The 27,241-nt window shown below is 31.8% G+C and overlaps 2 protein-coding genes across 2 annotated transcripts; one reads left to right on the top strand and one right to left on the bottom strand.

Annotated features, from left to right (window-relative positions):
- Positions 1–3,883: 3,883 nt before the first annotated feature.
- LOC145611592 (indole-3-pyruvate monooxygenase YUCCA2-like) lies at positions 3,884–8,099 on the top strand. The gene is made up of 4 exons (XM_081666931.1): positions 3,884–4,570; positions 6,453–6,701; positions 7,402–7,524; positions 7,751–8,099. The coding sequence occupies exons 1-4, from the start codon at positions 3,884–3,886 to the stop codon at positions 7,958–7,960; spliced, it is 1,269 nt and encodes a 422-aa protein (XP_081523057.1). The 3' UTR covers positions 7,961–8,099.
- Positions 8,100–20,650: 12,551 nt separating this feature from the next.
- On the bottom strand, positions 20,651–21,842 carry LOC145612381 (uncharacterized). Its single transcript, XM_081667756.1, has one exon. The coding sequence runs from the start codon at positions 21,611–21,613 to the stop codon at positions 20,852–20,854; it is 762 nt and encodes a 253-aa protein (XP_081523882.1). The 5' UTR covers positions 21,614–21,842; the 3' UTR covers positions 20,651–20,851.
- Between the last annotated feature and the right edge of the window lie 5,399 nt (positions 21,843–27,241).

The raw sequence follows: 27,241 nt of genomic DNA, 5'->3' as shown, positions 1-27,241 counted from the left end.
GCTTTTTGAGGAATTTTTGTGGTTTTGGGCCCGGTGGCGAAAAGCCTTGAGACCCTAAGGGATACATTTCGGGGTCATATAATTCCGTTTGAAACCATATATGATCATTATATGTTTTCATGAACGTCCATGGTAGGCTTGAGTTTACGAAATCATTTCAAGTTGTGAACGGGTAAAATGGCTGTTTAAGGGCATATTTGATGGTTCCACCGATCCAATTGGACTCTTAGAGGGTATTAGGGACCATGGTTTTCATTTCGGCAATTTTTATTTACGGGCGAGAAAAGGTCAAAAATTACAAAATTGAAGGTTATAGTCCACGCTTTTTGAGGAAATTTTGAGGTTATGGGGCCCGGTGGCGAAAAGTCTTGAAACCCTAAGGGATACATCTCGGGGTCATATAATTCCGTTTGAAACTGTATATGATCATTAGATGTTGTCCTAAACGTCCGCGGTAGGCTTGAGTTTACAAAATCACTGCAAGTTGTGAACGGATAAAATGACCGTTTAAGGGCATATTGGATGGTTCCACTGACCCAATTGTACTCCTGGGTGGTATTAGGGACCATGATAAATATCTTGACAATTTTTAGTTCTGTGCGAAAGAAGGTCAAAAAATTACAAAATTGAAGGTTATAATCCACGCTTTTGGAGGAATGAAATTTTGAGATTTCGGGGCCTGGTGGTAAAAAGTTTTGAGACTACAATTGCACATTTAAACAGTAATGTACATTTTATATGATAGTTTTCTTTAACTGTTGTGTTTTAATAATAAGTTATCTTTGGTTATTCAATATTTATATCATATTATACATTTTTTTTTTGTGTGTGTGTGTGTTCCACCCGATTCACCCTTTGGGCTAATCTGGATTCAGAGATCTATTAGGTTATGATCCCCTCTCAATTGTTGTTGCGTGGGATCGAACACGGGTTCTCCCTACGAAGTGTAGTCCCAAGCACCACTACACTAACAACCAATTGATATATCATATTACACAGTTAATTGTTATAGACATGACTTATCGTTAATAAACAAGTAGATGTTGCATGTGTAATGTAACTCTTGCTCATGTTGCTATATTTGCTATGGTCTACTTTTTCTCCAATGCTGTAATTGGATTCAAAACACTTTATAGTGTTATAAGTTTACAACCTAGCTAGCTATATAGGGTAGTATAATGAAAAAATAATAATAAAGCATACACTATATGAGTCAACTTTCTAAATTAAGACGAATATTCTCAATTATCGAATGTGTCAACAACTCAACAAGGAGTCAAATCCTATTTCCTAAGTCTAAAAAAGTGACAACATAAAATGCAACCATGCATGTCTTAGTATCTAAGGATTATACAACATGTATGGCAGACACCAAGTGACAAATTTACCAAGATTTTCTCCTACTTCCATGGAATTTGGAATGGGTTGAGAACTATATATAGCTTCCCACTAGTTATACTACCACCTTTCGCAACTCAATTGGTGAAAATTTCCGTGCATAAATTACAAAAACAATAAAGAAAATATAAAAAAAGATAAAAAAACACTTATAAGTAATTTTGTTATTATATTGGTACATAAATTTCTCAAATATATTGTATGAAAGCGAGAGTAATAATGTAGTCTCGAGTGAATAACGCAATGTATTAAATAGTGAGTGAATGTACGCAAGTAATGTAACAAACTAACAATGCATGAAAGTAAACCTATAACTAAATCATATGCCATACTGTATCTTATGATTTCAACTTACGCAACCATGTACATAAACTACATAGTACATACTACTATACCAGAGAATTAGAGATATGTAACCATGAAAGCATTCATTTATATATGAAGAAGTGTGAAAAGTAAATGGACAATGTGATAAATTCTTATATTCTTATATGACCATATAATATAAATCTAGGACAGTTTTGCAATGGCTACAATAAAATTGTAGTCATTATATAAACGAAATCTAAACCGTTGATTAATATTATGTGAAGAAGGGCCATTGATATAAGTTGACCAAGAAAAATACCCAATTTTTTTTCTATTTTTCTTTATTCCTCTAAAAACTAAAATACAATGGCAGTTTCTAATCTTCCATTGATGATAATCTGCAAAGTATGAATAGCTTTCCTATGAAAAATTAAATTTGATCCTATCTAATTATCCATGAATCAACCAAAGGAAAGATATTGCAATTGAATAGCTTTCCTATGCAAAAGATTCCGACGATTTTGCATTTATCGTGGAAACTTGCTGCCTAATTCATGACTCAATCAAAAAATACCAAATTCATGAGATTTATGAGGACAATTATTTATAGAAGAGCAGGGTGTTGAGAGGAGATAGAATCACTTAAAATGAAATCCATCCATTAGTGCAAGAGGAAATTTGATCCTATCCAATTATATATCCATGAACTTCGTATTAAACTATCCACTGAATAAAATTATATTCCTTTTTTTAAGATTAGTTGGCAGTTTTCCATTGATTGTTTGTTATACTTTAATCCAATCCATGTTAATTGTTTCTCATATTGTTATTCTATGGAGATTAGGATGATGGTTGAATACTTAGAAGTTCATCAATGGTGGAAACGGGTAGGTAGTTTTTTTTTTTTCAGTTTTTTTTTTTTTTTTTTTTTTTTTTTCAAGATAAAGTAGTTTTTAAAATATTTATAATTTAGAAGTCAAGTATTGAACGGATAAGATTAATTATTAATATTTAAACGGTTAAGATTAAAATTAGTTACAATGGCTACATTTTTTATGTAGCCATTGAATAGTCTTCCTATAAATCTATAGGGTGTTTTAAAGATATTTTATAATTTGTGCTTGTAAAAACAACAATAAAATTTGACTTGTAATGGATTTTTTTTTTTTTTTTTTTGGTGCAAGTAATGGATTGTATACATATTAACTTTGTTTGAAAATTCAGTTGCATGGATTATATTGAAATCAATTACATAATAAGGAAAAAAAAAAATACAGTAAACAAGCAACATGAATAAAAATCTTTATATACTATATTAAACTTAAGTTGTCATTTGTTAGCTTTATAGCTAAAGAATTCTTATAGATGATAGATTAATTTATTTAATCAATTTAAGCTTTATCAAATAACAAATGGGAATTATTCTAGCATAATTCTAAATAATCTTATTTGGAAATCTACTTGATAAACGAATTAAGATCTATCCTCAGTTTATTTTGACATATTTCTTGTTATTGTATACTTTGTAATATAAATTGTTAACCAACACAAATGATAATTACACAATACAAAATACAAATAAAATTTTCTTAAATTACATCAAATGAGTATGTCGTAAAACAGGTACGTATATACGGGTACTAAACTAATTAGTTACGAAGTACTAAAGTATTCAAGGAGCATGTTTCATGTCCCACAAAACTAGAAAACTTATACTAGTAGTTCTTTTGACCCCTTCACCACCATATAAATTGACACTTCATTCAACTTCCTCCTTGATAACTATTTCACTTGTCAAACACCTTCGTATATTACATTTTAATTGGGTTTTAAGGCCGGGTTACCAAGCTCCTATATTTTCTCTTCTTTCAAACTCTTTTTTTCAACAATATTTTGGATAGGATTAAGAGCTTAATTAACACCCTCATCTTATAATTATCCTCATTTTTGGATAAGAATATAAGTATCATCATAATATACCCTCCTAATCTTCTACTAATATCTCATTTCTCTTCTAAAATTATCCTTTTTATAATTTACACTAAGTAAAGATCAAGTATATTCTTAATTATTTGTTTGTATTTCTAATCTTTTCCAAATTCAACATGGGAGAAGCTTAATCAGTAGTACTAGTATTATTACTATATTGTTGAGTATTATTATTATTATCATATATATGGACCCATTAAAAGAAATGGCAGCCAAGCTAACACAAGACCCTCACCCTCACCCGCAATCGCCATCGGCGAGGCGGGTGTGGGTACCCGGCCCGGTGATAGTCGGGGCGGGCCCATCGGGCCTGGCAGTGGCGGCATGTTTAAAGGAGAAGGGAATCCCTACGTTAATCCTAGAGCGGGCCCAGTGTCTGGGCTCGCTCTGGAAACTCCACACCTACGACCGCCTTCGGCTCCACCTCCCGAAGCAGTTTTGTCAGCTACCACACTACCCATTCCCACAGAGCTTCCCTACATACCCCACAAAAGAGCAATTTATAACCTACCTTGACTCCTACGCCACACACTTCAACCTCCGGCCCATGTTCGGGCGACCCGTGGTTAAAGCCCAGTACGATACCCGCCACGGGCTGTGGCGGGTACTCGTATCAGGGCCGAAAAAAGAAGTGGTGGAATATGTGTGTCAATGGTTGGTAGTGGCAACGGGCGAAAATGCGGAACCATATATGGCAGATATAGTAGGAAGAGAGGAATATAAAGGGGTGATAATACATTCAAGTGAGTATAAAAGTGGAGAAGAGTATAGTGAAAAGAAGGTAATGGTAGTCGGGTGTGGTAATTCGGGTATGGAGGTTTGCTTGGATCTTTGCAATTATAATGCTTATCCTTCCTTGGTTGTTAGGGATTCTGTAAGCATTTCTTTCTATCTTTCTTTTTTCATTCATGATTTATTGCTTTTTTTTTTTTGATGCATTGCACAAATTTCAATGAGGATTTAACTACCATCACGGAATTCAATATTGATTGTTTAACTAACATGATTGATTGATTGATTGATGTGGTGGTGTTAGAGATCAAAGTATTGTTTAATTTAGGTTAGAGGTTTTTTTTTTTTCTTTTTCTTTTTCTTTTTATCTTTATATTTTTAATAGGTTAGAGAATAAATTTATTTATGATATAAGGAGTGATTATTTAATGATCCTAAAAATTGTATGAGCGAGAATGATAATTACTACTCCCTCATGTTTATGAAGTAGGGCGAGTAATAAAATGTGATTCCTGGAGTATTAGCAGAGTGAGATACAAAGTATGTTAACTAATGAACTTTCAAATTTCATCAAATTCGAATTTGGTGTTTGGCATTGATAATATATCGATCTCCTTCTTTCTAGTTGGTTTTTTTTTTTTCATGTTTTTACAATATACTATAAAGTTAAGGAATGATTTTAATCAAGTCACACAAGTATGACGTGCATTATGAGTATGGCAAGGTAGATGAATGATCCAAGTAACATAAATTTGGAGTATTACTTCAAATTCATGCTATGGTATGCATTTCAGCTGCCACGAATTGGTTTGGTTAGGAAATGACGATATTAAAATTTTTAGAAATGATGATTAATTAGTACGTGTTAGTATCGAGCATCATTTTGTTTCTTTCTAATATGTCTTTCACATCGGTGTAATTGATTGGATATCTTTATCATTTGATAGGACCTTCATTTTTATTTTAATTCTTTCTGAGCTTAAGATGGACTTTTACATAACGAAAAAGAAACAGGGACCAATACATTTATTTTCATATACTGTTTATTGGAAATGGTTTTATATACTTTCAATGTGCTAGCATGTTGATTCTAGATAAGAATATGCACAAAAACTTTACCTAGTTAGGAATAACTTTAAGTCCAAACATACCAATTACCGAAAGATTCAATGACGAGTTTCCATGTGTTAGTGGAAAAATTTCCCATTAAGGTCATCTTAATCTACTAATCTCAGCATTAACAATAATTCATAACCTTTTTGTTTCGAATTGTTTCTTTTTTAGGATGGGATGACGACCATGTACACCATATTTCGTCCTTTTAAAAAGAAGGCCTAATTAACAGTTTCATTATTTTATTTTATAGATAGCTAATTTAGTTATTATTATTATAATAATTTCAATGGTAGAACTTTTGCAGTCTTCTTTTATCCCAGTAAACTTCACTTTCTTGGAGGCTGTTTGCATGCTTATACATCTTATTAGTCGAATCTGCCTTATACTTTTTACTGACAATTTTGGCCTTCTCCAAATAAATCTACATGCATGTTACATTTGAAATGAAATAAATAAATAAATAAATAATTTCAAGAGTATATGACTATCCTATATGGTGTGTTAGTGTGTATCATGTGATAGACATTGCTTTTAACTCTTACAAATAAATTTATGTACATTTGATGTTATATAATATCCTTGTTTTCCTCACATTTACAAATTTACCAAAATAAAATATAAAAAATTATATATCTCGAATACAGGTTAAATTTACTAATCATCAAGAGGAAAAGTGCAAATATTCTATTTTATAGGTTCATATGCCATGAGATGAAAGCGATGCACTTCTTCACAAAACACCACTTCAATCTGTGGACAATCATTGTTTATGCGTTGTATACATTAGTATTAATATTATGCATAGACAAATTAAATTCCTTGGATCCGCAAGTGACTCTTTATGTACACATAAGTCTACTTTTTTGTTATTAATTGCCTTTTTTCTCTTTTATTTTTTTTCCATTTAGGTACATATACTTCCACAACAAATGCTTGGAACTTCAACTTTTGGATTGGCAATGTGCTTATTAAAGTGGTTTCCACTGAAGTTAGTGGATCAATTTTTGCTACTAATCTCTCGATTAATGCTTGGTGATACTGCCCAATTTGGCATAAATAGGCCGGCAATTGGCCCCCTTGAATATAAGAGCGTCACAGGAAAGACTCCAGTGTTGGATATTGGGACACTTTCTAAAGTCAAAGATGAAACTGTTAAGGTTTGCTCTATACTTTTATCATTTAATTTTATAAGATTAGACTAATGAAATAGGAGATTAAAGCAGTTGGCTAACTTTTTGAGTACCACGTGTAAAGTCATAGGTCGAATTTCACCAGCTATTTTAAGAGGGATTTTCCCAAAAGTCCTTTCTCCTAGATAACGAGTGGACTACTTTGGCACTTTGTATGCAATATGTGTTAAATAGATTTCTTGATAGCGATTGACTTAAATTTAACTTATATTTATTTTCTAATCAAAACTTACAAACACTCAAACTTATTTTAGATGAATTGACCGACAAATGATTATCCATATGACCATATTCCCTTTTTAGGTTACATTTACCATTTTTATGAAATATATAGTTTCCACATATGTAATAGATTTTGCTCACAGTCAATAGCACGCAAGTGATAGATAGTAAAGGCCTAAGCTATTATGAGATAATCATAATATTTTGCATTACAAAAAAGATGAACATTTAATAGAAGAAGGCGTTCATTATAATACTCCGCTAGATTTATTGTAGAACGGATGGAGTAATGAGTCTAATGAATAGACATTAATATATTTTGATGATCACTATTTTTAATCAACATTAATTAATGGTCCAATCAATTAAGCTAGCTCTTCTTTTTTTTTTTGAAAGAACCAATTAAGCTAGCTCTAATTAACTTCATTAAATCTTTTACGCACAGGTTTTTCCGGCAATTAAAAGATTAACACGTCAAGGGGCAGAATTTGTTGATGGAAGAATGGAAAATTTTGATGCTATAATTCTTGCTACGGGTTATAAAAGCAACGTACCATCTTGGTTAAAGGTTAATATTTTATGTAACCTTAAATATTAATTTTGCTCCAATTGATCAAAGATTTTCCAAATACTTGTACAAATTAATGCTTACAATTTTTCATATACAAAGGGAGTAATTTAAATTACTACTCCGTAAGAAACATATATGACTATTATTTTTGAAAAAATAATCGACACACGTATAATGATATTAATGCCTTTTTTTTTTTTACAACTCTTATTATCCCTTATAGGATACCACTATGTTCTCCGAAGAGGATGGATATCCTGTTAAACCATTTCCGGAAGGATGGAAAGGCGAAAATGGGTTATATGCGGTAGGTTTCACCAAACGGGGCTTGCTTGGTGCATCTCATGACGCGATAATGATAGCAGAAGACATCGATCGAGATTGGAAAACTAAAGCAAAACAATTGATTGATTCAACAAAGTTCAATCTTTGAGTAAGGAACGAGCTCAAAATTATTGTTAGGTAAATGTACTAGGGCATCGATTTTGTGGTTTCTTGGTAATGAAGCATATCATGATTCCATGTAAATAGTTTTTTGTATATAGTTCTAGAAATGCCCTAGGTAGGACAAAATAGAGAGAGTTTGGAGGATTGAATATCAAAGTTGATATTCTTCTTCTTATCTTTGACTTAGACTAGTGCATATATGATTATATGTTCTAAGACAATTGTGGTATTTGCGTATATATGAACTATAAATATAGTATATGTTGCCATTGAAATTTTGAATTTTTAGCCGCAAATAAATTACACTATATACCATCAAAAGCATGTATTAATGAATAGTGCAACAATTTTTCGCACGAATGCAACTTTATAGTATCATATAAAGTTATTAAACACTAATTCTATGAGTAAATTTCAGACTAGAACAATGAAGTATTAATTAAATAATTAAGCATAGTTAATTTTTATTTTTTTTTCTTGATACCAACATATTAGTAGCTCCAACAAAAAAACCTAACATTGAGGCAAAACAACAAAAAAGTACGAGAGAAAGAATACATTAAATGTTTCATTCTCATTTATAATTTATACTACGTATTACCTTTGTGATTTGTATACAAAAGGTCACAACTTGTACGAAGTATATTTTTCACCCCTTTTGTAATTTGTACTCTGTATGACCTTTATGGCTTATACGGACGCAAATGAAAGTAAACAAAAACAATGCAAAAAAAAAAAAAAAAAAAAAAAATAAAAAAATAAAAAAATAAAAAAAAAAAAAAAGAAAAAAAGAAAAAAAAATAAATAAAAGTCGGCAGTGGAATAAAAGAGGTGGGAGCAGAAGGATTTGATAGAGAGAGGGAATTTATGTAGGAAGAAGGGCCAATTATTTGTTGGGCCCATGAAGCTGGACCTCTCAGTCTTTCTCATATTTTTAATATTTTTTGATTGAATATGAAGAAAAACCTTTTGAAAGTAACACTTTGATGTTGACATTAATATTTGTACAATCTAATCTATCATTCATTTATTTCCTTCTTGGTCTGAATAAACCTACTTACTCGCATATTTCTCATAACCCTAATTTTCAATTTTCTTTACTTGGTACTCTGTATTCCATAAAATAATACGAGTAGATAGTTTTATCTAGATTTACTTTAATGTATTCAGGTGGAACCGTGGAAGTGAATAATTACAATTTTTTTTTATTCATTCTCGATTTCAAGTTTTAACCTTATTTGGTGATATATTTACATTGTTTATCCAATTCATAATAACTGTTCAAGAAAATGCTCGAGTTGTATTCTTAAAGATAGTTATTATAAACAAAGAGTAGTTAAAAGTCAATTATTTGACTAGGTTTTCATTATTGAACTAAAAATTCTAAAATAAAATAAAATAAAATGACTAAAATGTGAGTGTACTCCGTATAATATTATAGTGAGCTGCTTATATTTGGACACAAGAATATCATTTTGGAAATTAATTAGAATATAGATCAATTGGAATGGATCTTGAGCTTGAGAGCTTAAATTGAATAAGATCAATCCGTTTTGCAGGATCTAAATTACGAGTACATTTTGTCGCGATGAATTAAATTAAAGCTAGTTGGAATTGCATTTTGCAACTGATTTTGAAATCCAAATCCGTCTTTTTAGTTTTTAATTTGGACACTTTTGTCATTATTTGGCTCATAATAAGCTTATAAGTATCCTTGTTGCTATCCAAAATCAACATACCTAAGTCATGATCTTATCTGTGGCTTTTTCAGTGTTGTTACAATCATAGTTAGGCACATATATATTACATAAATTTTAACGAAAAGAAAGCAGTAGGACAATGGAATTTTGCACATGAATTAATTAAGCATAAGTTTCATAATTTGATTTTACTATTAATATATCATAATAATCAATCAAGTTGTTTTGACAAAGAGCACAATTTTGAGACTAACAAGAATGTAACATTAATTGTGGTCCGCATTATTGAAGAATGAAGATGAACATTAAACAGCTAGCTATTGACCTAGTGAATCAGTGATAAGGTTGCAAACAAGGACTAATGAGAAGAGAAAAGGACTCTCCCTACAATATGTGACCACTTGTAAATTGTAATGTAGACACATGATGAGTTAGCTCATTTTTTACGTAAGAATTCGTTAAATCAACAATATATAATTAACCACCAGATCGAATAACATCTCCTATGTACCAAGTACTAGTGTACTACTATTAAAATATAAATAGTATTTAAACGGGGAAAGTTAGTAACTGAATTGTTAACTACTCACATATTATTATCTCCTTAATTATATTTCAAGAAAAAAAAAAAAGTTGATCTACTTGTGTCTAACACATGATTTTAAGTGATCTTAAGTTTATTTATCAAATAAAATTATAGTAGATTATGCAAGGTCCTAAGAAATTTATGTTGCAATAAAAGATAGTGGGTAGATGAAGGACTTGAGGGTGACTAAGACTTAGGTCAAATCGACATTCGTTACTGTATAATAGATATCTATGAAATTGGAACCTATATGAATATTTAAGACAAAAGACAAAGGTTAAGAGATTGAACATGATTGAGATTGGACCATAAAATAAAAGTGGTAGATATCTATATCTTTCCCTAAGTTGTCATAATTGGTAAGATATATCAAATCCAGGGATTATGCAAGAGAGGTATGGTACTATTTAGTTCTTCCTGTTTAGTTCATTTTTATTTATATATTTTCTCATTAATTGCGAGCCTGCGAATAACTTAATTTGTAAATGTAAGGCTAAACCAAAAGCTAAGAGATTTCATATATGGCTAGCTATATGCTGCGCTAGTGGTTATAAAATTTGATATCATGAAGAGGTACAAAGCAATCAACAGTGTCAAAGACAATAAATTGTATTTCCTCTGTCTTTTTTTTAGTTGACACCTTTTCATTATTATCACGTTTGCCAACACATGTTTTTAACGATTAATATCTCTACTAATCAACATTATAAAATTATAAACAGTGGATATTAATAAAATATACATTGAAATGATTCAAACAAGATTCCACATGAATATGTTTTATCGTTTCTAAGCAAGTCAAAGCGTGTTACGTGAATAGTGTAAAAGTCAAACGGTGTCAACTAAAAACAACGGAGGAAGTAGCTCTTTGCTAATTTAAATGTATATTTAATGTCAAATGCAATCTTGTAAGGGTTTATTCTGTAGCTTAGTTCTGTAAACACATAATACTTGTTATCCATTGTAAGACCCCCTCTAGCATTAAAGACAATATCAACTAGGATTGATGGTCTGCAACTCAGATGAATCTTGAAGCATGCAATTTGAGAGATGGATAGTAGAGTGCATGCATGCATGCATAGGGCTATGCGCCTATGCATGATTGTTAGTTAACTACTTTGTATTTATGTAATTGCATCGTACAAGTACAAATGCTAGCTATATGACCTAACAAGCTCAAAACTTCAAAAGAATTCCTATAAATTCACATCGTCATTAATACTCAATATAATAATCGGCTAATATAATTTACGTCAACATAATTATACAGTGTACATATGTGAATAATACACCTAAAATCATAGTAGCAATTAATGCAAAACAAACATACTTAAAATTGAGAATTTGTTGATAGAGTACATACAATTAGATTATGATGGACAAATGAAAGGGGGGTCCAATTGCACGTGATTTCCACAAGGGTTATACCTTATACCAAGTGTTAAATGTTAAACTTGGTAGTATTAGTAAGGAGTTTCATCACACTTTCATGTATGAACATAAAACTTTAAATTACTTGGCAAAATGTGACCCGAAATGTAATTCTCACCCACCCACCCGTAGAAAAGCTAGATGGTAGCTAAGACTAAGGACCATAAAATTCAATACTATAGCATGGTTCATCATGTGCCGTTGGTACGGTACGTTTAAGTTTTAACCACCGTGGTCCATATGAAGAAAATTCTTTCACTCTATGTGATTGACTCTCTCCCATAATTTCTAGCGATTAGGTCCCCCATTTGCTAATTTGGACAATTAATCCGAGGTTTGGAATAATCTATTCTACTTATATACACGGATGACCTTAGTCAATTTGATTGATACAATGAGATTTGATCTAAATTGCGTGCATACCATACCTAGTCATATTTAAAGAGCTATTTCAGTTTGATCTTATGTCACAAATTTAGTTGTTGGCAGTAATGAGAAAATAAATTAAAGAAAAATATTTTTAGGGTTATAAATGTCTACATAGGTTTTTCAAAAGAGAGGTCATTAACATCAATAAACATTTTAGAGAGTATAATTGTTCAAACATTTTAAAAGGTATGGATTAGTGCTAGAGTCTTCTAAAGACAAGGAACAAACCAAGTCATCAATTTGAAACAATAGACTATAGTTGTTATTAATTAGCTTGGTTCCAAGTAGCTAGATTATAGATCATCGTACTTGTATCAACTTGTTATTAAATTATTGAATTTTGAAACCAACTAGCTAGTTGTAAATGGTCAACTCACAATCAACATATACCATTATAGTTTTTGGCGGAAATTTGCAAATACGAGAAGAACAAACCAGTGAACTTATGATTTAATACAATACAATTAAAAATCAATCAACTTGGTGAAATGGATAGATGTTAAAGTCTCTTATATTCATTACTATTACTACTATTATTGACGATTTTGGTAAAATGCATCAAAATCAAATTAGTTGTTATTGTACGTAGCACAGGACACTGAGGTGATGAATTAAATTCTTCAAGATTTTTCAAGACGGATGGACAATGCTATCTAAACTATAAGGTCGTCTGTAACTTGGCTTTGCATCATCACATCATCTAAAACTTACCACTAACGGTTTATTGCATGTATGTATCACATTTAACTCAAAATACAAATATATCAAATGTACAGTATTGTATTATTTATTTACTATTCATAATGTTACGCATACATATTAAACTCTTGAAACTTGTTGAATAATAATTTATATATGATCATGTATGAAGAATGTTCTTAATCATTTAAATGTTATACTTACATGAATTAATATAGGCAAAGTATATGATCTTAATAAACGAGAAATTTAAGCTACAATGACCACATATAATTGGAAAAGGAAATAAGAACATTAATTCTTGAAATCAACACAAATACTCATTTCTTAAATCTTAAACATACATAGTGGAGTGAGCTCTAGTTTCTTAATCACAACACGATGGCATAAAATTTATAAATTATTAAAGGAATGATACGTATACTATTCTTTATTTGTTTATCAGAATCTAATGTCTCAAATAAAAAAGACGAATCAACTAAATGTCATCAATCATTCAAGACAGAAATAGTAGTATTATTCCGTATAAGAGAGCATAGAGAGACCCGGAGTTCAAGGGGCCAAGCATATTCCCCAACCACCACTTTTGTATGCAACTAGCTTTCCTAAACTTCCCAAATAGTAGTTCTTTGGATTATTGTATAGCTAGCTAGTAACAATCACATAGATAACATTCAAAACGTGGCATACTTTATAACCCATCAAATGATATTTTTAAAAATTTGTATTCCATTGAAAAAGGGACCAATGCAAATCAAGGTATTTGCCTTGAGAAATCTATCACTTTTATCACCAAATTTGGTACAAAGTTAAAGGGGTCCATCCCTACCAATTAGGCTATAATCCCCCAAAATGAAGGGCAGTGAACGAATGAATTAAAGAGTGTGGGAGAAAACGTGGGGATCGTATCATTAACCCTTTATTGCGTCGGATGAAAGGGCCATTTCATGCAGGTCTTCAACCAATTATCCCTTTGCGTTTTTTCTTAAGGGAAGCAACGGTAAAGAAGAAGACGTACCAATTTTCTCTGAATTCAACCAACAAAAAAGTGATGATCAAATTTAGATATCTAGCTTAGCTAGCTAGCTAGCTGACCCCTTCCTTATAATGGAATTGGATGCAATTCATTGTTTTGATGCAAATTAGATGGTGCATGCAAGTACATACACAATTCTCATGGTGCCCTAGACGGCCATATGTCAGTTCTGAAACGACAACCTTCTTAATAAAATAAATTAGAACCTCGATCTTTGAAATGAATATATAATTATAAATATATATATATATATATATATATATATATATATATATATATATATATATATATATATATATATATATATATATAACTTAATGCTCTCTCTGTAATTGAAAAATTATAATAAATTTTATTACCAATTGTATTGTCATTTGTTTTTGGGGAACCCTTAACGAGAGGGCATAGGTTATCTTACCAAAAATAAAGCAATTACCCGTTGTTAATACTACAAATGCAGCGACGACTACTTAATTTTGTTAATTTTTTCCTTGTAAAATGTCGTACATTATATCAATCATTTTTTTATCACAAAGCATCAGTCTTGTCTCTTGAGCAGTGGGCACTCATCATTCCACATGTTATGGACACTTTAACTCCGAGGTTTTTGGCTTGCCCTAGATTTATGTTGTGCTTAAAATGGCCAAGAAAATAATAATAACCAACACAGTATATAGTTAACTCTTCCCCTTTTAGGGGTACGTACATGAACTTGGACACAAACCGAATAGTACCTGATTGATCAAGCATATAAAACTCACTGTCACACAAAAAAAAAAAAAAAAAAAAAAAAAAAAAAAAAACTCGATCTGAAAAGTCTAGTCCCAAGTTTATGATGAAGACCTTAATTGCGTGATTCAATCCAGAAAAGACTCAAAATAATACGGTCCAAAAGGGTGACTCGTTCCATTTGCCACTGAAAAATAGTATACAAATTTTTATATGTGGCGAGTCATGTGGTTAGCCATCATGGGGCTGCTTCGTTAGTATAAAAGGGTTATTACCCGCTTAGTGTTACAAATTTACAATGTTACTTCATTAGTGTTATAAAGTTACTTGGATCGGTCATTGTTATATAGAAGTAGATTTATAGGAGTTACTTTGTTCTTTTACAAAGGGCTTGTATGGCCAGCCGCACACAAGACGTACACATGAAAATACTATAGTTTATTATAATAATCCAATTTTTTAAAAACAATCCACTTACTGATTACCACGATGAGATTGCTGTACAGTTTATTGTAATAATCTGATTAAAATTAACATGAATATTATTTGCTTTGAATGACTAGACACTCAAATTTGATCTATAATAAATTAAATTAAAATATTGGATTAATTTATTTAATTTCAATTCAATAAAAATAAGTTTAATTCACTAACAATATTTCTAATTTAGTAATCATAAGTTATAATTTATAAAAAAAATCAGTATTTTTAATATATAAATATAATAAAAAATCGGTAAAAAAAGCAAAATACTTAGGGCATGTTCACATTTACCAGAACTGAACTGAACTAAATTGATTGCAGTTTAACTGAACTGAATAGAGCTAAAATGAATATTTTGTGAAAGAAGGAAATTAGGAGCTGAACTGAACTGATTAGGGTTGAACTGAACTGAAGAGAACCAATTGGAGCTAAACTGAACTGAAATTAAGTTGAAGTGAACAGGCTTTTAGTGACTGAAATTTACCAATATTAATTTCTAAAAATAATTTCAATTTAAAAAAAATAAAGTTAAGAAAACATGGTCTTATATGAGTTGCTCCGTGTGTACGAAATGTGATACGGATGTCCGGTTGAAATGCCCAAAAATCATGCTTGCACCATTGCACAAAATAAAGCCCGTATTGGACAAGAGAAAAAATTGGCCTGCTTAGTTGGTACTGGGCTTCTTATGGTATGTGTTCATCTTGTATTTCTTTTTATCACATTCCTTATTAACCCATTCAACTATTCTAATCATCTTGGTGCTTTAATCCAAAACAAAATTTTGATAAAACTGGGCCGTCAGATAATTAAATATACTACCTCCGGTCCAAATTACTCGCAACTTTGTAATATTTTATATCTCACAAATAATACCCCAAAGTTGCGAGTAATTTGGATCGAAGGTAGTAGTTTTGTTTATTTTGTGGTTAATTTTAGGTCTTATATGGCAAAAATCCCAATTTTGAATTTATAATTTGAGAACATAATTTCATTCAGATTTAGCTTTGACTAAGGGCCTGTTCACATTTACTGAACTGAGCTGAACTGAGCTGAACTGATTGGAGCTGAATTGAACTGATTGGAACTGAACTGAACTGAATTGAGCTGAAATGAATATTTTATGTGAGAGGGAAATTAAGAGCTGAACTGAACTGAACTGAACTAAACTGATTGGAGCTGAACTGAACTGAAATTAAGTAAATATAAACAGGCCCTAACCTCATTCAAATTTATCAATTGCACGTTTACAATAGTAATATTTCGGGACGGTCTACTCGTTACATACATTATGTACTGTAAAGCCGTGAAGTTGTGAGTACTGAGTAGTAACAATAGTTCTTTTCGGTAATATATTCATTCATGCATTTTAAAGAAATCTTCATTTCTTCTTCTAATTTCTCTTTTTCCTCCCTCAATTGTGTTGCTGCTCGGAGTAAAGCTTCAAAAAGTACGACATTGACAAAATGACAAATTACTCTTGCTCAATAAAATTCGTAAATCGCTACATTTTTGTCTAAACGCGTTTTACATTTCAGCCAATTATGCAAGTTATATTTGTTTTGTTCACTTTTCAATTTAGGACTGTACTTATCAATTTTCCTGTTTAATTAATTTTTTGCTTACAAAGTTAGATGATGCATCAATTCTGAAAAACTGAGTAAAAATTATAAATAAATTAGGGTTTATGTTAATATTCAAATTTCGAGCAGGAAATTGATATTCATGTCAGAAGCGTTGAATGGAACTTAGTTGCTTAGGATTTTTTTTTTATCTTCACTTGTTAATTAAGGTGTTAATTTTTTCTTGTTGGTTGGTCCAGTTTACTAGTTTGACTAAACTTTGATAATAAAAGTAGAGTATTGCATAAGAAAAAACACTATTATAAGTGATCTTAATCTTGGGCTTCGTCTCACTATATACTTTTCCCATGTACTCCATTATTTTCATTGTTCTAATATGCAATTAACAATATTAGCAAATCAAAAGCTAATATGTAATCTGTTTCTGATATAAGTTGAAGAGAACAAGTCCTTATTAACGTAAATGGAAACTTGTATAATTGTCTTTGTGTATGGAAGCTGTGGATGTGAGCATTGGCTTGTAAAGTATGTAAGTAGATTGAGAATTGATGGAAATGTGTTGCTATCTTCTCTAAAAAGGCAATTTAATGGCGAAATATCTAAATTGACATGTAAATCAATCAATGAGAAATTAAGAATGACTAAGCACATAAAGAAAGCTAACATAATCTCATTTCATTGCTTTTTAAATCATGCTTATTGCTAACTAAACAACATGTATGCATATTAATATCAACTTTACCCCAATACATCTAACGAGACCTCCACCAGCGTTACTGAGTTTAGTAGGGTTGGATATACATACCTTTAAGTGATGGTAACTAAGCGGCTATTTCGTGTGTGTTAAGTGATGGTAACAAAGCGGCTATTTCGTGTTCACTTCTTTACCTATTGAAGTATTGATGGATGATTTGTTGAATTGCATTTCATGCAAAAGTTAGGGACTGAGGAGTAATGTTGCATTCATCTTGACCTCTTAGAACTGTAAGTAACATCAGAGCAGAACATTATGTTCTATTTGTAACCTCTTTGCTCACACATCATAACCTGGAGTCCTGAAATAGGAAAAGTTTTAGTCTAAGGCACAGGCTACTCAGGTTAATCGTATGAAAGCAGAACCTCTACGTGCTTGATTGACCTAACATCCGGTCATTCGGATTAGGAGTTGCACAGGATTATGCAGGAGGAAAACCACAGAATTTCTGCATCAGATTGCTATCTGCCTCATTTAGCTCCTAAAAAAGTCTTTCTTAACTGTATCTTAAAACTCGTTTTCTTCATACAGTATAAATTTTCAAATGGACTTAGATTTATTTTCTCTTGTATTAGTTGTAGGGTGCAAGTATCCAACAAAAGCAGAGGTCTTGAGGATCTTGTCTGGATCATCATTGGCCAGTCATAGCACCAAGTGTGCAACGGTTATTGTCAGAATTTAGCTATGACCAAAGGCTCGCTATCTCTAGAAACCTCTAGCAAGGCTTCCAATTCCGGAGAAAGCTGCCAAAGCATGGATGAGTTTCAGGTAATAATGAAGGAGCTGGTTAACATGATTGTCCTTCACAGATATCCCTTTTCCATCGTGGATGATATAGGATTCAGGAATTATACAAGCACTTTAAACCCTGATTTTGAAATGCCCTCTCAAATACAAGTGAGGGAAGAATTACTCAAAATGTTCAATGACGGAGTAGAGAAAAGGAAGCAATTATTAAAAAATTACAAGGGTAAAATTGCTGTTTCTTTGGATTTGTGGACATCTCATGACAAAAGAAGGTTTGTAGCTGCCACAGCACATTTAGTTGATGATACTTGGACTCTACAGAGCTTCCTTTTTAGGTAATATTATAGTAACAGGTATATTTGCTGTTGTACTTGCCAGACATTTGTTTTTCTTTCATGTAAGTTGATTGAATTTTTATCTACGTTGTCATAGGTTCATAAAGTTGCCAAAGAAATACTCGGAGAAAGTGATCATGGAATATTACCTCAATTGCATGGCTGGCTGGAATTTGGATTATAAGATATCCACGCTGACAGTTGAAGACTCCATCAGTGATGCCATGGTCTATGAGAACTTTTCTGAATTGTTTCCTAGTAATTCTGTTATGGTTAGAGAGAAGTTCTTACGTATGAGATGTTTTGCACATGCCCTGATGTTGCTAGTGAAGGAAGGTCTTGCCATTCTTGGTGATACAAGTCTGAGAATTCGGAATATTGTAGATTATTGGACAGCAACAGCTGAGAGAAACGATATTTTTCATCAGAAAGCTCGTCTACTGAATCTTTACATAAGGGGAAAAGAACTGGTTCTGAACTGTGAAACAAGGTGGGATTCAACCTACGTGATGCTTGAGAGAGCTTTGTATTACAAGGATGTGTTTAAAGACGAAATGCTTCGTGAATCAGGGAATATTGCCATACCTAGTGACGAAGATTGGAGTCTGACTGAAAAAGTTTGTGGAAAACTGAAGCTAATCTACGAAACTGCATTGCTTTTTTCTGAGAAGAATCATGCTACTGCCATTTTATTTTTCGCCAAGGTCTGTGATGTCAAATTAGCTTTACTAGAGTGGGCTGCTTGCGACATTGAGGTGGTGAGAGAGATGGCTTTGAATATGAAAGAAACATATGACGAGTATTGGAATTGTGTCAACACTGTCTTAGCAGTTGCTGCTGTATTGGATCCCAGATACAAGATGTATATAGTGGAATATTACTACCAAAAGATATATGGAGATGGATCGCAAGGTCAAATTGACCGTATTAGAAACGTATGCTCTGAGTTGCTTGAAGAATACCAAGCTAAAATGAAGATTAATGAGCTTGGCAAGCAAGATGCCATGTCTGCGTTTGATTTGTTTCTTAATGAGAGGAAGAAAAATAAGGTAGGTGTAACAACTGAGTTGGACTATTATCTAGATGAAGATGTCTTGCCAAGAACCAATGATTTCAATGTAATATCTTGGTGGCACACCAATGGGCTGAAATATCCTACCCTGCAAAGTATAGCCAAGGATGTTCTTGCTATACCTGTTTCGAAAGTAGATTCAGGTGCTGCATTTTGTACAGTTGGTAGAATGTTGGAGCAATATTATGATAAGCTGGGTGAAAAAACAGTTGAAGCACTGATGTGTAGAAGAGATTGGTTGATTTCAGAGATTCCAGGTATAGAAATTTCTAGCTTAACTGCAATTTTATGGAAATTTCTAACTATGCAATCTGATGTGGTTAAATATTCTTTGATATAGGTGGTTATGTGTCTGAAGATGAAGAAGATTCTTTCTTGCTTTCTGATGAAGATTTGGACAATGAATGGGACTATTTAGGTGCACAGCTACATGAATAAATAGAATATGTTAAAAAGTTACATGAATACACTTTAGATTGATTCACCTGATGCAGTTTTATTGATTTGAATTTCGCAGGATTTTACTAAGGTGAACTGGGTATTTACTGATTAAAGTAAATATCGACTGACTGGTACAACTGATTATACAGTTTCATCACTGCTTCTCCAAATTGAATCTGTAAGTGTGTTGTCAATACTTGTGGTTGTGGGGGATATAACATTCCTGCATTTTTGTCAAGTATCTTTTGACTGCTTGTATCTATATGACTGATTTTGCTTGGATATATTCTTTAGATGTAAGACTTTATGATATCTTTGAGATGTTATTTGATAACAAAAATGGTTTATCAGAATTGTTGAACTCTGATTGTTTGGCTATAATTCTGATCGTTAGGGAAATATTGAAAGCCCTTTATGCTTAATTCTATCACTTTGATCTTCTATGTGTATCTCATACATGTGTCGTGTATACTACCATTTCGCCCTGTTTGGTAATTAGTTGATAGCTCGTTTGATCATCAAAGTATACAAGATGATATTCACTGCAGCTTAAAGGATTGCAATTTAACTTCAATCATTGTCTTCCTTATGGGACTAGGATATATAAAACATTTGAAAACTTGCACATTAGTTTTATCTGGCCATAGTTATTCCTTCATCTGTAAAATTCATTACTCATTACATACATAAAAATTGTAAAAATTTGGAGTTACATAATTGAAAGTACACTCATTGAGTTGAAAAAGAAAATTAAGCAATTGGAAAAAAAAAAATGATCATTATTAGAAACCTAGGAATCACTGATCAGCAAAATAATATATTGTGTTCAAACCAAAACTAGTAGTGCATTGTCTAACCCTTCAATGCTTGCAACACGGGTCTAGAAAAGTTTACCTTAGGAGATGCCGTCTGAGGACCGAAAAACTCTGTACACATCTCCCCTAGGAACTTATCAACTATGTCAAGGTAAGCAGGACATGTAAGACGCGAATAGTAACGAAGAAACTCTTCAACATCAAGCTTATGTTCAACATTCCCCTTATCCATCATTTCTAATTCCTTCAATTTCTCTGCTACAAAACACAGCCTGTTTTCTCTGACGCTCCTCGAACACAGTTCAGGTTTCCTCTTATTCCCTGGACTAACATTCAATCCCTTGCTCTTCAAAACCTCTCTTATTTCTGCATTATTATTCTCCTTAGAAACAGAATTCCCCTTGTTAAAATCACCCTTTTTCTCTGTTTTTTTCACATTGTCTTCAGTTCTTGCACCATAGTTATTACAGTTTTCCTTCTGAGAAGAATGATCTAAGAAAAACTGCTGACTCTTTTTCGTAGTTGCACGAACCGTATTCTTTTGAGCCTTCTTCTTAACCTTGCCCTTACGCGAGTCCCATTGATGAGTAAATTCATTGTAGAGATTGTCCAACTCGTTATCATACCCTGATTCACCATCCCTTCCACTGTTGGTGTCGCGCCCACAAGAGAAGGGGTGAAAGGGAGGTGTTTTAGGCAGCCTTTCATAAGTGCTTCCTACAGAAAGAAAAGACTTCACATTATCTATAGTTTTTTGGAAGAACTTCTTGGTGTTGGATATGGAGTTCCTTAGCAGCATCGTTGTTCGAGTTTCAAAGACGAATAACAAAGTTGCAGCAACTTCTTCATAAACAACATACAATGGAAGGAGAGACTGTTTTAATATTGTAAGCGAAAATGGTGTATGAGATTAGTATAAAAGAATGAGGATTGTGCTTTTTTGTAAGGAATTCTTTGGATCACACGCTCCTTGGCTTTCATAGTGTTCTCTTCTACCTTACTTAATGGTCCCTGTCTAAGATTATCAAAAGTGCCAAAGTTTTTTAAAGCTTTGGAGGGGGGAATTCACTAGTATTTTATAGGGTTAATTTAATTAGACAATTTGATTGCACTTTCGTTTTTTTTTGTACTTTATTATATGCTATATAGGTTGGTGTGTAGCCACTTTAGGGAATTGACAGGCTCTTTGCTTTTGATTAGTTTCTAATCTCTCTTTCCCTCCAATCATGTAAAACTTTTTACCCTAAGACTAATCAATATCTGTATTATTGATGACATACATTAACACTTGTCTAAGCTTCATACTCCAGCTATTATACGGAGTATGAAAATTGTCCATGTTTCCGGTCCAAAATGAAGTGTCAAGTGTCTATATGTCCAATTTTGAGAATCTCGTACATTGATTAGTCTGGTCTAAAATGAAGTGTCAAGTGTCCATACTTATGTCTATAGTATTGAGAATCCGATACATTGATTATTTTGGATTATCAAATATACCGATGTATAGTGGGTTAGCTGAGTACTTGATTCACATGAAGCATAATTATGCTAAGCATTAGTAAAAGTAGTATATAGGTAAGTTTAAGTGATGTATGTTACTAGTTACAAGCATACATATTTAGTAAGAAATAACCGTGAAGAGGACCCATACCCATAAATTTGGAGGAGAGTCTTAATCAGACAAAGAGAGGTAGTAGCTATATTTAGACTCAAGGTTCGTGTTTATGAAGGTTAGAATTGCATTTACTATTTACTTGACAAACACATCTTTTAGAAAGTCATGTGTCAACTACTTCTGTTAACCAAATCAATGTTTTTAGATGTGACTTAATTTTATCAAGCTGTATGTTTTGAAATTTTATGTTTCCTTGTTTTTGGATGTTTCTTTCTTGTTTCGCAAGAGTATAACATTTAGGTTTTTACTAATGTGAAAAGGAAAGGTTATTAATTTTAAGTTGAATTTAGGAATATCGGGGTATAGCTCATTTTGTCAATCATTGTTAATTTGTTAGTGTAGTAGATAAACAATGTAGACTTAGCGTTATAAGTAGACTCTGTGTTTAATAGTATACCACATATATATCTATTTTAGGCCATCTAATTATTACAAGTCACTTTTTCATTTATTGAAAATTTGAAAGTCTATCTAAGTTGTCTTCTCTTCAATCTTGTTGCTCTCCTCTAAATTTACTCAAGTACTCGAGCACATAGAGCGTGTTCTAGTTAGTCAAATAACCAATAATGCTTTCATTAAGGTTTTATCCTAAAACAAATTGATCTGATTTTTGTTCGGGTAGAAGGTTATATGGTTTTGTCGCTTATGGAGTTATGGGTCATAATGACTCTCATAATGGAAGTATTATGTTGACTATTCATGATGATTAGCAAAATTAGACTAGTTGTATTAGCGGCACTAAACATTAGAATATGTACTTATCAGTTATCATGATTGATTAGTTTCCAATGTTGTAATTATAATAATATGGTCACCGTGATTGCCGCATGAACTTAGAAAGAGAATTTCTTTTTGTCTTCCCAATACCTCTTCCTAAAAAAAAAAAAAAAAAAGTTTGACTGTCTAATCAAATATCAATCTAACACCGTGTATGCTCCATCATCCATAAGGCTTTAAACCCACTTTTTATTTTGATTTTATGGCATGCAATTTTCTTGACGAAGAGCATCTTAATTTTGGTGTTTAAAGGACTTTATTTCTTATCTTCTCTCTTTTATTTATATCTTTAAAAAGGAAGAAAGAAAAATCATTTGGTTTTGGCGCCAATTAGTTTTGCCTAATACTTCAAATTAAATGTCATTTTAATACTTTACACTCACAAAATGACTAAGCTAAATGTGAATATTTACAATGTTTTAAAATGAGATTATTGCCTCCTGAAATTTATTTCGTATAATCTTATTTATAAGTTAAACTTGTGAAGTATGAAAGGTAGCTTCTATTAGTTATAGTTTTAGTTTTAGTCGTAATCATTTTTTATAAGTAATTATCATTTTAAAAATAAGACCTTATAGGGAGGTTGAGAAATAACTTTCCCATCTTGCTTGAAATGAAACTTTCAAACAATACAACTTCTAGAGTTCTAGTATTGTTATCGTTATGCCTTATCACTACAGTACATTAGTACTCCCTCATTTAATTAGAATTGCCTCATACTCAATAGTTCTTTTCTAAATATTCTATAAAATCAACCTAATACTATAAGTGACATTATAAATCATAATTTTAGTGTCACGTACTATAATCCCACCAATTTTTTTATTATCTCGATTCTCCATAATATATCGTATGAAGTAAATCCATTGGCCAATGGGACAAAGGGAATTAGGAAATTCGAGTAGTTTGTTTTATACTCTCCATATAATCATCCTAGGATTTACTACTAGTAAATCTGAGTATTATTAAACGTGACAAAAAGTCAAGTTACGCAAGAACCTAAGACGGAGTTTGGTGAGCAAAGACGGCACGTTTTCGCGCCAAAATTAAGCAACAGACAAATGCTCTATTTAGGGCTTTTTGACTTGGGCTTACTTTCAAGAATTATTGGATTGTGATATTACTTCAGCTGGGCCATGGGCCTGTTCGTATAAGATAACTAGGCAACAGTTTGTGAATTGTGGCCCATATTTTAGAATTGTTTGTTTTGCTATACTCTGTAATTTCTAAATACTAGCAATTTTTTATTTATTTTTTCCAGAGTGATTTAAGAGACTAAGGGCCTGTTCTCTTACGATGAAATTCAGTTCAGTTCAGTTCAGCGCAATTCAGTTCAGTTCAGCTCAACTCCTAATTTCCTTCTCTTATAAAATATTCATTTCAGTTCAGTTCAGTTCAGCTGAGTTCAGTCAATGAGAACAGGCCCTAATACAAAACACAGAATACTCATATTTCAGTCGCTAAGAACTTGTTTTTGAATAATTCAATAAGATATGGTAGTGTGTAATATTTGCATTTGCCATTATCCTTGATTTTAAAACAAGTTTTATCAAACTTGTGCTACTGTATAAACCTTCTAGTATCTGATGCATATCCCCTTTGTGACTCTCGCTACACCCCAAAAAAAAAAAAAAAAAAAAAAAAAAAAAAAAAAAAAAAGTTGAAGTAAAGTATCATATAATTTGCTGAATTTTGTTAATTAGCAAAACGCTTAAACATGTACTTCTATGAATATACTATATTATGTACTCCTGAAATATGGTTTTGTTGCCCAAATTTGAAGCTGTTGGATGTTACGTCAGTAACAGGCTAACATGGTTGGATGGCCACCCTAATAATGCAGCCCAACTAAGAAGCCTAAACCTAAAAGTAGTAGACTAGCTAATAAGTACTCGTACTACTTTAGCTGCAGGTCCACAAGAGAGCCTAAATCAAATTTGCCCTAATCATAATTTCTATTTTAGGCCCAAGTCCTATAGGACCGTTACCACTATTGTTTCTATAAATGTATAATCTTGCAACACCTTTTTTTTGAATTTTGATTTTCCCAACAAAACTTTCTCTCATTTGCTTGATCACTAGGGGAGTAGGGGTGGAGAATGTCCTAGCTAATGGCCCTTGCCGATAGAGTATAAATAAATGCAATATATTCATATTTAATATCACATACGGAGTACAATTTTTTATAATGTGAAATTAGTAATGGTATATACTCTAAATTTGTAAATGTAGGGTTTCTGGCACATTCCACTAAGATACATATTAAGGACTAAGCTAAATTATTACTTTCTGTGTAAAAACAAAAAAGTTGGATCACGAGTATTACTGAGTTCGATTTTTAGCTATATACCTTCAATTCAAATACTTCTTCAAATAGAATATTTAAATCCATCAATTCTTATATTAACCTTGGTGTATCTACATCGAATAATTTTTTACTCATTTGGTGATAAATAGAAAATTAACTTTGGATGTACCTATCTCTATGTCCATAATGCAGCTAGTATCTGTAGAGCTAGCCTCGTTGACGTGTCACGGTGCTACCTCTACGGCTCTACCTTGAGAGAATTATTGCAAGTTGAAAGAAGCTAGCTCAAATTTCAAAAGAGAGTAAAAAAAGGAAAAACAACAAAGACAAGAGGGCAAAAAGAGATTAAACAAGGAAGAAGAATGAATGCTTCATAATTGAAAATATAGCAAACACAGAAGACTCATTAAATGCAACACATAACGCATAGTGGAGGCTCAAGAACCCAAAAAATGCGAAACAATAAATGAGACAGCAACCTATTAATAGAACTACTCAGATAAAATAACACAGTACCACCAGTACTAGAAACTAGTGCTACATGCTATGCTTCTATAACACTGTTATATGAGTATTTAACTATTTATTTATTTTATGCTAAATTACATCAAAAGTACTTGCATATTACAGTAATAACAACAGCAATAAATTTAAGGTGCAGGTACAGACAATTGAGGGAATTCTCTGAACATTTCTTTAATTTAAAAAACATAAAATTAATTTTCTAGTTTGGGAATGTGTTTGAAATTTGGTTCCCCAAAGTTGAATTTAATTCTTACAGTTTGTTACCACATTTATGTAAAACTACCTCTGTGTTTATTAGTACTCGTATCATTTATGTCATCCTTATTTCATTTACTATTTTTGATAGAAAAGGAATATCTTGCATACTTGCACTAGATTGATAGCTACTCTAGTGATTTATCATATTTTCATGTATACTAGTATTACTTTACTTTTTCTTGTTCTATATTTTCAATATATACAAAATGATAAGAATAAGATGAGTATTAGATTTTTTTAACATTTGATGAATAGGTGAGTGTTTTTTTTTTTTTTTTTTTTTTTTTTTTTGGGAATTTTTTCAATATTAATCTGAATATGATATACCGAGTAATTGAAACTGATGATAAAAGTACAGTTTTTGAAAGTGTGTACTCTCTAATAGAACATTTTGTGGAAATGATATTTAACAACCAATTAAAGAGAGAACACATGATACGAGTAGAATTAAAGAGCTCATATGGTAGGAATAGAATTTTATTATGTATCATGAGTATGTTTAAATTTTAAATAAAAAATAAATGATTTGAAATGTATTGATTTATGTGTATATCGTTTGGAGTACAATTTTTTTTTATTTTTTTTTTTTATGAGAGCTACAAGGACAGGTGATGAGAATCAATTTCAGGATCCCTTGAAATCTGAAGGGAAATTCTAAGCACTTGTGATATTTCTCGCTCTCTAAAATACAAGTGATAACTACTGGAGTATTAAAGACGTACTTGTATAATGTACAAATACTATTTTCACCAAAAATTAAAGAAAAAACACATGAGGACTTACGAAATATTACTTTGATGGTACAAAACACAGTGGAGTATTGAATTATATACATAATGTAATCTAGCCCATCCTCTTCCAAATGTAAGAGAGCTATCAAAACA

The sequence above is a fragment of the Chenopodium album genome, chromosome 24 (assembly GCF_948465745.1).
Source record: "Chenopodium album chromosome 24, dcCheAlbu1.1, whole genome shotgun sequence".
Taxonomy (NCBI): Eukaryota; Viridiplantae; Streptophyta; class Magnoliopsida; order Caryophyllales; family Amaranthaceae; genus Chenopodium; species Chenopodium album.
This window is presented reverse-complemented; position numbering and strand designations above follow the sequence as displayed.

Coding starts and splice junctions, on each gene's coding strand:
- LOC145611592 (XM_081666931.1), top strand. CDS start 3,884: ATGGACCCATTAAAAGAAATGGCAGCCAAGCTAACACAAGACCCTCAC. Junction 4,571..6,452: donor CCTTGGTTGTTAGGGATTCT/GTAAGCATTTCT, acceptor TTTTCCATTTAG/GTACATATACTTCCACAACA. Junction 6,702..7,401: donor TCAAAGATGAAACTGTTAAG/GTTTGCTCTATA, acceptor TTTTACGCACAG/GTTTTTCCGGCAATTAAAAG.
- LOC145612381 (XM_081667756.1), bottom strand. CDS start 21,613: ATGCTGCTAAGGAACTCCATATCCAACACCAAGAAGTTCTTCCAAAAA.